The 12191-nt window shown below is 33.3% G+C and overlaps 1 protein-coding gene and 1 long non-coding RNA gene across 2 annotated transcripts; both read left to right on the top strand.

Annotated features, from left to right (window-relative positions):
- Window positions 1-242: 242 nt before the first annotated feature.
- LOC124375076 lies at window positions 243-4584 on the top strand. The gene is made up of 3 exons (XR_006923649.1): window positions 243-319; window positions 1780-1907; window positions 4534-4584. It is a non-coding gene; the product is annotated as an uncharacterized LOC124375076 (long non-coding RNA).
- An 18-nt stretch (window positions 4585-4602) lies between these two features.
- On the top strand, window positions 4603-11970 carry LOC124375077 (D-alanine--D-alanyl carrier protein ligase-like). The gene is made up of 3 exons (XM_046833197.1): window positions 4603-4755; window positions 7050-7252; window positions 11724-11970. The coding sequence occupies exons 1-3, from the start codon at window positions 4720-4722 to the stop codon at window positions 11968-11970; spliced, it is 486 nt and encodes a 161-aa protein (XP_046689153.1). The 5' UTR covers window positions 4603-4719.
- The last annotated feature ends 221 nt before the right edge of the window (window positions 11971-12191 follow it).

Raw genomic sequence — 12191 nt, 5'->3', positions numbered from 1 at the left:
CTAACAGACCAGTACATGTTTTTTATTAATAGTTAGTTAAGTTTTATGTTGTATAATTTTCAGATTGAGCATAACTACATTAACATGCCCCATAATAATAGAATATTTACAAAAAGATTGTCAATAAACATAATTTTTTAATGTAGGAAATATTTTAAAACACTTGTCTTTTATATCACTTGCAATTTTGCAGACAAATAGTATATTGTGGTGAGGTTTTAACAACAGTCCTAAGAAATAAGGGTGGCTGGTTTTCTGCCCTGGATACAACAGCTCAACCTCTACAGTATATCCGAGTGCCATGATGTCTCAAACGCAGGTATTTACACACTGTAATACTTAGCCCTCTAGAATATAGTTTTATTGAATTTAAATGAATCTCTACATCATAATGCCATGATGTTTTTAAACAGAGATATTTATCTTTACTAAAATAGTTTAGCTCCTCAAAGTATAATTTTATCAAAATCCAAATGGATTTCTACATCATAGCACCATGATCCCTTTAATGCTTATATGCTTTAATATTTTTATTCCCTAGAGTATAATTTTTATCATAAATGAATGAATCTCTTCATCAAAAGTGCAACAATGTCTGAAAACAAGTGTATTTACACTTAGAGTCCCAAAAGTTCCACCCCAAACCTTATAACTTTTGAATGGTTAACTGTTTACAAATATATCATATAAAAATAAGTAATATCATATGCTCAAAATATGTATGACAGATTTTTTTAAAGTTACTCCTCCCAAAATGTGAATAGGGAACTACTTAAAAATTAGAAATGGGTTTTTAATGTTTATTGAGTAAGCTCAAATTAAAGGTCTTGATGAGGCTAAAATAATGATACAAATAAACCGTTCTTTACAAAATGGTACCGTTTGAACAAAACTAAAATTCTACCATCACTTGATGTTATGTAAACTTATATAACTCCATTATCACAATTATTCTTCTTTTATAAAGACCTTCAAAATGAGGTCTGACATGATGGAGCTACTGGTCAATATGATAACCCTTCCCCAAAAATGTGAGTTTATAGGAACAAGTAAAGGATTAAATACTTTGTAGTTTTACTAAACTCTAAATTTTTTTACTAAAGGGCATTGTTACATGCTCTTACATGGACAGTTGAAAACTGTACAGAATAATTCAGAACACCTCTGATTTGTAATAACTGCATGGTCATCATGTTGCCTTCTATACTATAATATTTCTATGACCTAGTTGTTTTTGGTCATTTGTGATTCAAGTTTAGTGTATAGTTGTATATTGTGGTTAAGTGTACATACATTATTTTAAATAATTTGTTATGCATGCAAAATATGCTAAACTTATAAACAATTTTCTCCTTAACTATTATAGTAGTGATTTTTATTATATTACACCAAACTATAATTAAGAGAAAAAGCCCATTATAGTTGAGCCTGTACTCTGTGAAATATACTAAAAAAAAAACTATTTACTAAAAGCGTTAAAAATGTTTCTCAGAGTATGCATTATTCTTAAATTAAGTTTAGTTGAAGCTTATTTTTCTCGAATTTGTTTGTAACCTCAAAATGTTAATGTTCTTAGTAGGTGTACAAATTTGCAAAAAATTGTTGTTCTTATTTAAATTAGGTTTTTTTTTTTTAAACATTATTATTCTAAAATTTAATTTGCCAATATATTAGAATATTTTTAAAAGCTGCAACTGGGTTTATAACTTCAACACAATGGTTTAGTTTAAATAATAGATTTTTTTAAGTAGAAAGTTGAGTGTGTTATTTATGTTGTAGATTTATCAGATCCACAGCTTGATCTAAGTTCAAGACAGTTCTGTCCAGTTGGAAGATTGTTAACTGGAGTTCAAGTGGTTGTTCTGGATCAAGACCTCAATATCAAATCGGTTGGAGAACCAGGAGAGGTAGTATGAATTACTTAATTGTAAACATTAATGTTTTGAAACTTTACAAACTTTGAACTTTATAAATGAAGTTAGGATCCAACAAATTGAAACTGATAAAATTTATTTAAGGGCTAAATACTATACTTAGATATTTAATTACATAGATTTCTTTTGCAGATTTCTTTTAATACATAGAAACATTTTCATACACAAGAATTGTTCAGTGTTTAATAATTTCATTTATTTTGTGATGGTTGTTATCAAAACATTTAAGAATGTTTTCTTAATATTCTAAAAATTATGAAAGGAATATCAAAACAACATTTTATATGAAGGGAATCTAAACCAAACGACTTTAAAGGAAGTTTTTTCCAGACTTTGCTTCAATGTTTCATCACTTAGAAAGATTTGTCTTTATTCTAGTAAACATTATAAGGTTCTGTGCTGAAACCGAATGAGAAGTAATAAAAAAACCCCATTTGTATGGCCATCTTTGTTGTGCATTTTTTATGTCTTGATTGAAGATAATTACGTACTTTACTTTGAATTTACAAATGACTCGCTTATAATTTTTTTACTGCAAACCAGTTTTATTTACCTATGAATCACATATAAGTTCTAACATTTTGTGTATATTAAAATGGAATGACACTTTGGCTTTAAAACATTATGTACCAAATTTCACTATTGTTGTTGTTGGCTCATGTTGTAGTGGGATTTTATACTGTGTTGGTATTGCATACTACAGCCACTTGTGAAGCAAAGTTTATTGCACAAGAACAGGGCATTGTTCAGACGTGGACTGGAAAGTAAATTTACTTAACTCATTTCCTGTGATCAGAGCCCCGTTCAAAAATATTCCTTACTATCTGAACCGTTGTAAATCTCCATGTACTAAACTCTTATTGCTACTCAAAATTTGGTAATTTTTTTCTTTAGTTGTTATACTTGAATTGTAATTATTCTGATTAATTGGGAAGCCTGAATAATTTAAAATTCATTATTTTAAAATTTATAAAGTTTGTTTTATATTCAACTAGCGGGGCCCGGCGCGCTTTGCTGCGCATTTCAATAATTTTTTGCAAAAGTTGCCCGCGCGGCTTCGCACGCAATTTCCCGTTGAAAAACAGTACACTATACTCACTTATTCTTTTTTCTATCACATTCTAAACATTGCTGAGATAATTGATAGTCGTTCCATCGTGAGCCTCTTGGGCGTATTATGAAGGTATGTACCATATTCCTGCTCTATCTAGCTGTTACCCACGGCTTCGCACGCAAATCTTAAGAACCGAAGTCCTTATATTACTTAATAAATTTTTTTTTTTACTATAATAAATTTTAGATTAAATTAGTTATATCTCCGATGCCACGATTGAGCTTGCTTTGTTGTCTCGATCGAGAGAATATGTACACACGGAGTTTTGAGAACCATACTTCTGTCAAAAAAAACAACTAAGGTTGATTTTATAACATTTCTTTATATTTGTAGCCAACGTAAGATAGTAATTATGATATCTGCATTACTCTTCTGATCAAGCATGAGCATGGTTTATATTAAATAAATATTGCAGTTAAAGGTGAATTTTTACGTCAAATTTGAATTGTATTATCTGGATAGTAAAAGTCTATGTTTTAACAGTGATTGCAAAAAACAGTTTAAACAAAATATTTGTCGTTTCTCTTAAGCTTACTCTATGCTTTAAAACTATAAGTGTAATATATGTTTACAAAGAACAGCTGATTAAAAATTTGAAAAGACGTGTTAACATATGTTTGCTGCAATGCATTTCTTATGGGTATTTCTGTAACCAGTGGGGCGGAATCCTGAATCGGGAAAGGGATGGGCATAGCTTATAAACCTTCTCCGTGGAAAAATACATATACGTACAAATTTTCATCATGATCGGGTCCAATAGTTCACGATTCCATAAAAGGACAAACATACAAACATTCATTTTTATATATATAGATTTGTATAAATGGAAATAGCTTCATTTAATTTTTCCATAAATTTTTTATCACAAAAAGTACTTGCTCAACCGGGACCCGACCCAGATCTCTCACTTGTCGAGTGAGCATGTTATCACCACTACACCACAGAGCCCTTACTTTTTACAATTCAATTATTTTGTATTCGGCCAATTCTATCAGGTATGTGTTTAAAATAACCAAACTAACATATGATCGGAAGACCAAATACCTGCAAAACCTTATATATATAATATATATATTATAACCTTATATTATAAGGTTAATTTAATTAAAGTGCAGTTTTATGTTTAATTGTTTTATGACAAGTGTTGTCTTACATACACATATATACATTTTTGAATCACTTAAAATCAGGCTTAATATTTTTGCAATTAAAGCAAGTGTTTCCTATCTTACACACATACATGTGTGTGTGTGTGTGTGTGTGTGTGTGTGTTGTGTGTGTGTGTGTGTGTGGTGCGCGCGCGTGTGTGTGTGCGTGTGCGCGCGCGTGTGTAAGACAACACTTGTCATAAAGCAATTAAACATAAAACTGCACTTTCATTAAATTAATTGAGGATCTGAAGGAACATCAGTGCTATTATAAATATGTATGCTAATGGGTTAAGAAGCAATTAAATTTTAATGTCATACATTTGTATGTTCATAGATTTATGTTGGTGGACCTGGCCTTGCCATCGGTTACCTTAACAGGCCTGATTTATGAAACAAAGCGAAGTTCATTGCTCGTCCTGCTCACGTGCCTCCAAGTGTTGGAGACCGGTTGTATCGGACAGGAGACTGGGGCTATCTGCTCAGTGACGGCAGCCTGGAAGTCTGTGGTCGATGTGACACTATGGTCAAGATCAGAGGATATACTGTAGAGCTCGAGGTATACTCCATAATTTAGATTATTTTATTACCAGCTGCTGTGAAATATTTTCTTACTGTAAAACTAAAATTCCTATATATACAGTTCGGAAGAGTGGAAAATGAAATGTACAGGGTACAATATGACAGTAATGTACATCTTCAGAGAAAATTAGATTTATTCATCTGATTGTTACAAATGGTTAGAATTTTTTTAAATAGTCTCCTCCAGCATCATTACACCTACAGAGTCAATTCTGCCATGCCTGGAGAGTACTCTGCAACTCCTCGACTGGAACCTCACGAACATTGTAACATGAGCTTGGATATTCTCCACCGTCTCTCAGTGCTTTACCTTCAGCTCTCTCTTCAATCAGGTGAACAAAAAAAAATTCATATGGACCCAAGACAGGACTGTAATGGGTAACAAAGAAGGCCATTGGACCCAAGACAGGACTGTAATGGGTAACAAAGAAGGCCATGTGGCTGAAGGAATTGTCCATGTTCAAGTTTGAAGAAGTTTTTGATTTCAAACCAGACACACGTGACCCAACAGGTAAAAAGCGTCAACAGTTTGTCTTTGCAGTACAAATTCAAAATTGATGATTCCTTGGATATCAAAGAAGACAATCAGCATTGTTTTGTTTCTCACGTGTGCCTTTTTTGGGTTTGATAGAAGATTTTGTGTGCCACCTTCCCCATTGAGATCTCAAAATGCATTTCTCTTCAAAGGCCTCTTAAAGAATTAGATGTTTCCGTTGCATTCTTCCCAAACCGCACTTAAAACTTGATCGCGTACTGCAGCTCCTGTGAGCGGTTTATCGCACCGTGACATAATAAAAAAAACTAACTTCATGCAAAACACACATCCTACTATTCTTACTGCTTGGAGTGAATTGAGACAGCGTGTTTGGGAAGGGCAGAACCCCTACCACATTATCCGACCGGTCCAAGCACCCTAAGATAAATAGTCACATCACAATAAAATCATGTTCATTACTTTCATAATGCACCCTGTATTACTCAATTTTAAGACAAATTAAAATTCATTGTCTGGGGTTTGACAAAGCCTATCAGTCATAGGGCCTTATCTATCTGTCTGTCACAATATTTCAAAAAGAAACTGGTAATTTTGTTTTTATTTTTTTAATTTCAAAAACAACATACTTAAAATTGCGTATTAAGCTTCATTTGTAAAATTTTACTATTTAAACACTAATATTAAACTCAGTTTAATAGAAACAAATCTGAATGTATCATGTAGCAAAATATATCAAGAAAGATTTCTTTTATAGATTTTTTTTGCAGGAACTTCATTTCTACTAGAACAAGTTCTATGATGTGTCATTTTTGTGACAACTTTTGTTTTTTTATTATTGTCTGTCTGTCTATATGTCGAAAGAACATATCGAGAATGAAATAAGCTATAGATTTGGTATTTTGCATGCAATCTTAGTGAAGCCTGTTTTGACATGTGATGTGGCGTTCTTCTGCCTTGTAATATCTAAGACCTAAATAAACTGTTGTTAATACCCTTTTATTTACCATGTAGCTAGAAAGCTGGGATGTTTAATATAGTCTACTTTAATATTTTGGGTTCTAATAAGAAACATACAACATGGTAACATGATATTTTTATTTTAAAGCTCAGGAAGAAAACCCCAAAAAATACTGGTGGACATTACATAAAAAAATTGATGCGGAAGTGCATACAATTTCTCAAAGAATGATATATTTCTCTTAACATTTCTCTAGTTGGTTTCATGTTAGTTCCATTAGAGTTGCATGCAACAAGGTACTTTTAGCCTTTTATGAACTTAAATTGATCCATAATTTAAAAATCCTTGAAAATATCAGAAATTTGATACATTAAATTATTAAGTTCATGAATGTGGATATCGGTTGCAAACTTCCACCTTGTTAACCTTTTCATAAGTAGATTTATTTGCTACTAAATAATACTAATGTTCCAGAAATTCACTTCTTATTCACTTCAAAAAGTAGAAAATAAAAATGGTTTTATATCTTTTATTTGTAGTTAATATAAATATGATCTTTTTATTAGAGTGAAACAAACTAAGTTGAGTTTCTACATTTAGAATAAATTAGGAGAGATTACAACAAAATGTGAAATGTTAGAGAAATTTTCTGCTAACACAGTCACTTGTAGCTATAACTAAAAAGTTTCTTTATACAATTTTTGTCTAAAAATAAAACCAATATTCTTTTGCTATTGTTTAGTTATTCCCTTAAAAGAGAAATTATTATGGATATTGTAAACAACCCAACTAAAACATTATACTTTAATTTTTACAGGCAGTGAAAACAAATCTGATGGACTTGCCTGGCATATTGTCTGCCTGTATTCAGGCTTTTGGGCCTGAAGGAGAGGACAAAACATTGGTAGCTTTTGTTACACCTCAGGAAAATGTAACACTTTCAAATCGGGAGCTGCGATTACAACTGAAGAAAAGATTGCCATTTTATATGATTCCTTCTAGATTTATTATAATTGACAGGTATGTTAACAAATTTTGATTAAGTACAATTAACATGTGTTGTGGTTTATTTAGATATTTACTTTCAATGTTTAAAACTTTCACACCACTACATAAATATACTAAAGATTTATACTCAATCTATAACAGTTTGTGGACACGTTATTGTGTGTATGATGTTGTTTCATGATTTTGTATCTAGTGTGTGGTGTTTGTAGTTTAGTAAAATTAAGGTCGAAACCCTAACGTTAAAAAACAATTCTATGTAGTGTAATTTTGTTTCTATAACTTCCTGGTAATAAGTGATGAAAAGTCTCGTGACAGGTGGTGGGTTTTTATAGGAGGGGGTAAAAATGTTATGTTCCAACAAGACTTTTCAAATATCTTTAGATTTATAAGGATCTAGCGCAAACATTGTAGATGATAAAATTTATCTACATTAAATTTGAAACAAACAAGATCCAATAAATGCTTGTGATGTTACAAAGGACTGACTGAGATACACAAGGTGTAATATTTTATTATTTTTTATGTTACCTGCTTCAGCTTCATACATTGACATCTCCCAATACTACTCTGAATGTCTCATATTTAATTATCTTACTTGGTTACCTTTATAGGTATTCCAATATTGATTTAGTAGTTGTGGTGGGACATGAACAATCAATATAACTGTAAAAATCATACCATCATTAATTACAATAGCTTAATTTTTTTCTCTGATAGAAGTAGCTATTCAAACTATGTTGTTAACATGATTGTATAATGTATGGTGTTATCATCATACAATTGTTTTTGTGTAAGTGTATTGTGAGAAGAAATTCAGGTGTATCTTATTCTTACTGTGAAACATTCTAATTACTACCTAATTAATCAACATTATATTCTAATTTAATTTCAATGTGTTAGTAGAGGATAATCTGCTCAAATTTTCTTTGTCTTTCATGGTTTCTCCCAATAGAAACCTTTCCATAAGCCTTTCCATAAGAGGAATGATAATAAGTGGTAATAAGTGTATTGTTGAGAAATGTAGATGATCATTGCCCAACTACACTAATTGTCCATCTTTTTCAAGATATCAACTTTACTCTTTACTCCTGTGGCCACTCGAAACCCAGATGGTTTTTGACCTCGCCAACAATGTCTCTCCAACTTCTTCTATCTTGAGCCACTTCCAGTGTAGCGCCAATCGTTCTTAAATCCTTCTCCACCTGATCTCTCCATCGCATCCTAGGTCTGCCCAATGGCCTCACTCCCTCTGGTTCCCCTCGCCACACCTTCTTTATCATTTTATCTTCTCCCCTACGGGCAACATGGCCCATCCATCTCATTCTTTTACTCCTGATCAGTGCAATCACATCGGGATCTTGGTATATTTCTCTTAGTTCTCTGTTCTTCCTGATCCGCCATATGTCTCCTTCTTGAACTGCTCCAAAAATTCTTCTTAGTATTTTGTTTTCAAAGGTTATTAACTTTTTTTGGGATTTCTTTGTGAGTGCCCATACTTCTGACCCGTACATCAAAACTGGTAAGATCATGGTTTTGTAAATTCTTAATTTAACTTTCCTCATTAATAGCTTGCTTTTGAGAAGTTTTGCAAGGCTCCAGTATGTTCTATCTGCTGCTGCTAATCTACATTGGACTTCAACTTCTTCTCTATTGTCATGTGTTATCGTCACTCCTAAATACTTAAATTCCTTTGTAGCCTTGAAATCATGGTTGAGTACTTCTAGCTTTTCCCCTTCCTGTTCCATTCTTCTGCTTATTTTCATGTAGTGCGTCTTGTCTTCGTTTACTTGTAATCCTACTTTTGCAGCCTCAACTAAAAAGGCTTCTACTAGTCTGTTTAAGTCCCTCTTTCTCTCAGCTAGAATGGCTACATCATCTGCAAATGCCAGGATATTGAACTTATCTCCTAATTTTACTCCTTCAGGCATCCCCTTTATCTTTTTTAGTGCTTCTTCCAGAGCAAAGTTGAATAGAATTGGTGATATTCCATCACCTTGCCTCACTCCTGTATTTATATTAAACAAGTTTGTGTACTCCTTTCCCACCTGTACTTTTCCTTTGGAGCTGCTTACACAGAGTCTTGCTAGACTTATCAGTTTATTTGGGATACTAAACCTTTTCAAAATGTTCCATAGACTACTTCTAGAGATACTATCGTATGCTTTTTTAAAGTCTATAAATATTATATACAGATCCTTATTGTATTCATAGTATTTAGAAGCTAGCTCTTTCATTATAAATATCTGGTCTATTGTAGATCTTTCTTTCATGAAGCCTGCTTGATCTTCAATGTTTTCTATCCGCATACTCTTTGAGTCTATTCAATATTAGCTTGGATAATATTTTGTAGGTTGTGTTGAGCAGAGATATACCTCTATAGTTTTTACAGTCCAGTTTGTCGCCTTTTTTGTGAATAGGTACAATAACTGCCTCTTTCCATTCTTTCGGGGTTAATTCCGTTCTCCATATTTTTATTATCATTTTGTGGAGGTATTCTAAAAGTGAGTCATTTCCATGTCTTATTAACTCTATTGGTATTGCATCATCTCCTGGTGCTTTTCCCTGTTTTAAGCTTTTTAGCACATCCTTTACTTCTTCTAATGTAGGTTCTGATATCTGTTTGTCATAACCTGGTGGTCTTTCTTGTTGTTCTTCTGTTTCCGCTTTCTCTTGCTCTTCTTCTGTTTCTGATATTGCTTGTTCTTCCAAATTTAAAAGATCTTTGAAATAGTTTTCCCAGACCTTGAGTACTTCTCTAGGTTCATGTATTATTTTTCCTCTTTCATCTTTAACACCCTGGGGTTTTGGTTTAAAACCTTTTTGGAAGAATCTTATTCTTCTATAGAAATCTTTTGTATTGTTGTTTAGTGAGGTCTTCCTCCGCTTTCTGGAGGGTGTTATTTATATATTTTCTTTTCTCTGTTCTTAATGTACGGTTAACACATCTGTTGATCTCCTGATACTATTCTTTGTTTTCGATTGTTGGATTTGTCAGCATCTTCTTCTTTATGTTCCTTCTTTCTTCCACTAACAATCTGCATTCTTCTTTAAACCATGGTTTCTTTGGATTTTTCTTCTGAGTAAAGATTTTCTTTGCTGCTTCTTTTATAGCCATTTTGAAATTTGACCAAACTTCTACTTGTCCTTCTCGGTTATTGTATTCAGGTCCTACTTCTTTTGTTTGTAGTGCAGCAAACCTATTACTCACCTCTATTTTGGTACTCTACCACTTTGTGTCTCTCAAAGATTATCTTTCCTTCCACTTTATTCTTGTCCCTCTTTTCTATCTTTATTCTTTGTCTAATATTGGTTTTGACTAGATAGTGATCTGATCCTAGTTCTGCTCCTCTCAGGCTTCTAACCTGTGTAACAGCTCTAGCGTGCCTTGCATCCACCAAGACATGGTCAATTTGATTTTTTTGTCAGTCCATCTGGTGAGGTCCAAGTTTGCTTATGTATGTTTTTACGGGGAAGTCGTGTGCTGGCTATTGAAAAAATTTAATGCATCTGCAAAGCTTTAATAGCTGTTCAACCGTTGTCATTGGATTTTTCATGTAGACTTTCCGATCCTGCCGTCTTCTTCCACACCGCTTCTCTTCCTATTTTTGCATTAGCATCTCCCATCAAAATTTTAGTATCATAATTTGGTATGTCTAGTGTTACTGCCTCTAGTTGAGCATAGAACACATCTTTATCTTCATCATCACTTTGTTCTGTTGGGGCATAAAAACTAATGACAGATATATTGTGTTAAATCTACTTCTTAACCTAAGGTAACACATTCTCTCACTAATTGGTTTATAGTCTATCATAGCTTCTAGCCAAGTTTTTTTGATGGCAAAGCCTACTCCTGCATAATGCCTACCATCATCACAGCCACTATAAAGAATTTTGGTAACTTTTTGTGTTTATTTTGCCACAAAATGGCCATCTGCCACTCTTGTAGAGCTACTACGTTCATGTTATATAGCTCTAATTCATCATTCAAAATATCTATTTTCCCTGGGAACAGCCAGGGATCTAACATTCCATGATCCAAAATTCAAGTCCTTTTGTCTGATCTGGGGTCTATTTCCATAGTTTCCGTCCGTCCTGTTCCGAGGCTTGTTGACAATTCTGAACAATAGGTTTTTCTGGGGTAAAGTTGTTAGCCCTACGCCCAACCCCCAAACATGGAGGACCAGTCCATTGCAATCCAATGGCAGATTGAGTTGTCTGGCTCTAGCCTACTTCATCAGTGCTAAGCCCACCGAAAAAAGCGTTTCCTGTCCTGCACTACAGGGAAGTACCAGCGCAACTCTTGTCAGTGTCTTCACAACCGTCGCCACTGGGACTAGCAGTATAGCGACTTTTGCTACTTAGTAGAAAGGACTCTACTTGACACTGACCATTGGCAGGACCAACAAGATATCAACTAATTAATTAAAAATATGGTTTGTTGCATCCACTGTATACAAAAATTGAATGATACTCTGTGTTGTAGTATACCAGTGGTAGAAGCAACAGGCAAACTAGACCAGAAAGCTTTGCTTGCTGTTTACTCCAAGTTAAAGGAACAAGCTGGCATGCTAGAAGTGAGTAAAGTGGTTGACGGTCATGAGCAACCCATTACACCCACAGAACTCAAGATTGCACAGATATGGAGTGAACTTCTCAACCTCTACGTCTTGGACACCGATGAGAGTTACTTTGATGTTGGAGGGTACGAACATTTATTCTTATCCAGATAACTTACATCTAGATTTTGTAAGATTCTGCTTAAATAAGTTTTGTAGATAGAATTTGTCATTCTGTCTGCCATGCATTAATAAATCCAATCAAATGACACAATTCTGTTGACAAGGGCAAGTTAGTTTGATTCCTAAACAATGTTATGTTTATAGAACCTGTTTATGTAAAATAGTATTAGAAAATAAGGGGCCAAATTGAAACACTTTAAATAAACTATAGG

The sequence above is a fragment of the Homalodisca vitripennis genome, unplaced genomic scaffold (assembly GCF_021130785.1).
Source record: "Homalodisca vitripennis isolate AUS2020 unplaced genomic scaffold, UT_GWSS_2.1 ScUCBcl_12971;HRSCAF=22969, whole genome shotgun sequence".
Taxonomy (NCBI): Eukaryota; Metazoa; Arthropoda; class Insecta; order Hemiptera; family Cicadellidae; genus Homalodisca; species Homalodisca vitripennis.
The sequence above is the reverse complement of the archived record's forward strand: the minus strand, read 5'-3'. Positions and strand labels throughout refer to the sequence as shown.

Coding starts and splice junctions, on each gene's coding strand:
- LOC124375077 (XM_046833197.1), top strand. CDS start 4,720: ATGGTCAAGATCAGAGGATATACTGTAGAGCTCGAG. Junction 4,756..7,049: donor GATATACTGTAGAGCTCGAG/GTATACTCCATA, acceptor TAATTTTTACAG/GCAGTGAAAACAAATCTGAT. Junction 7,253..11,723: donor AGATTTATTATAATTGACAG/GTATGTTAACAA, acceptor TCTGTGTTGTAG/TATACCAGTGGTAGAAGCAA.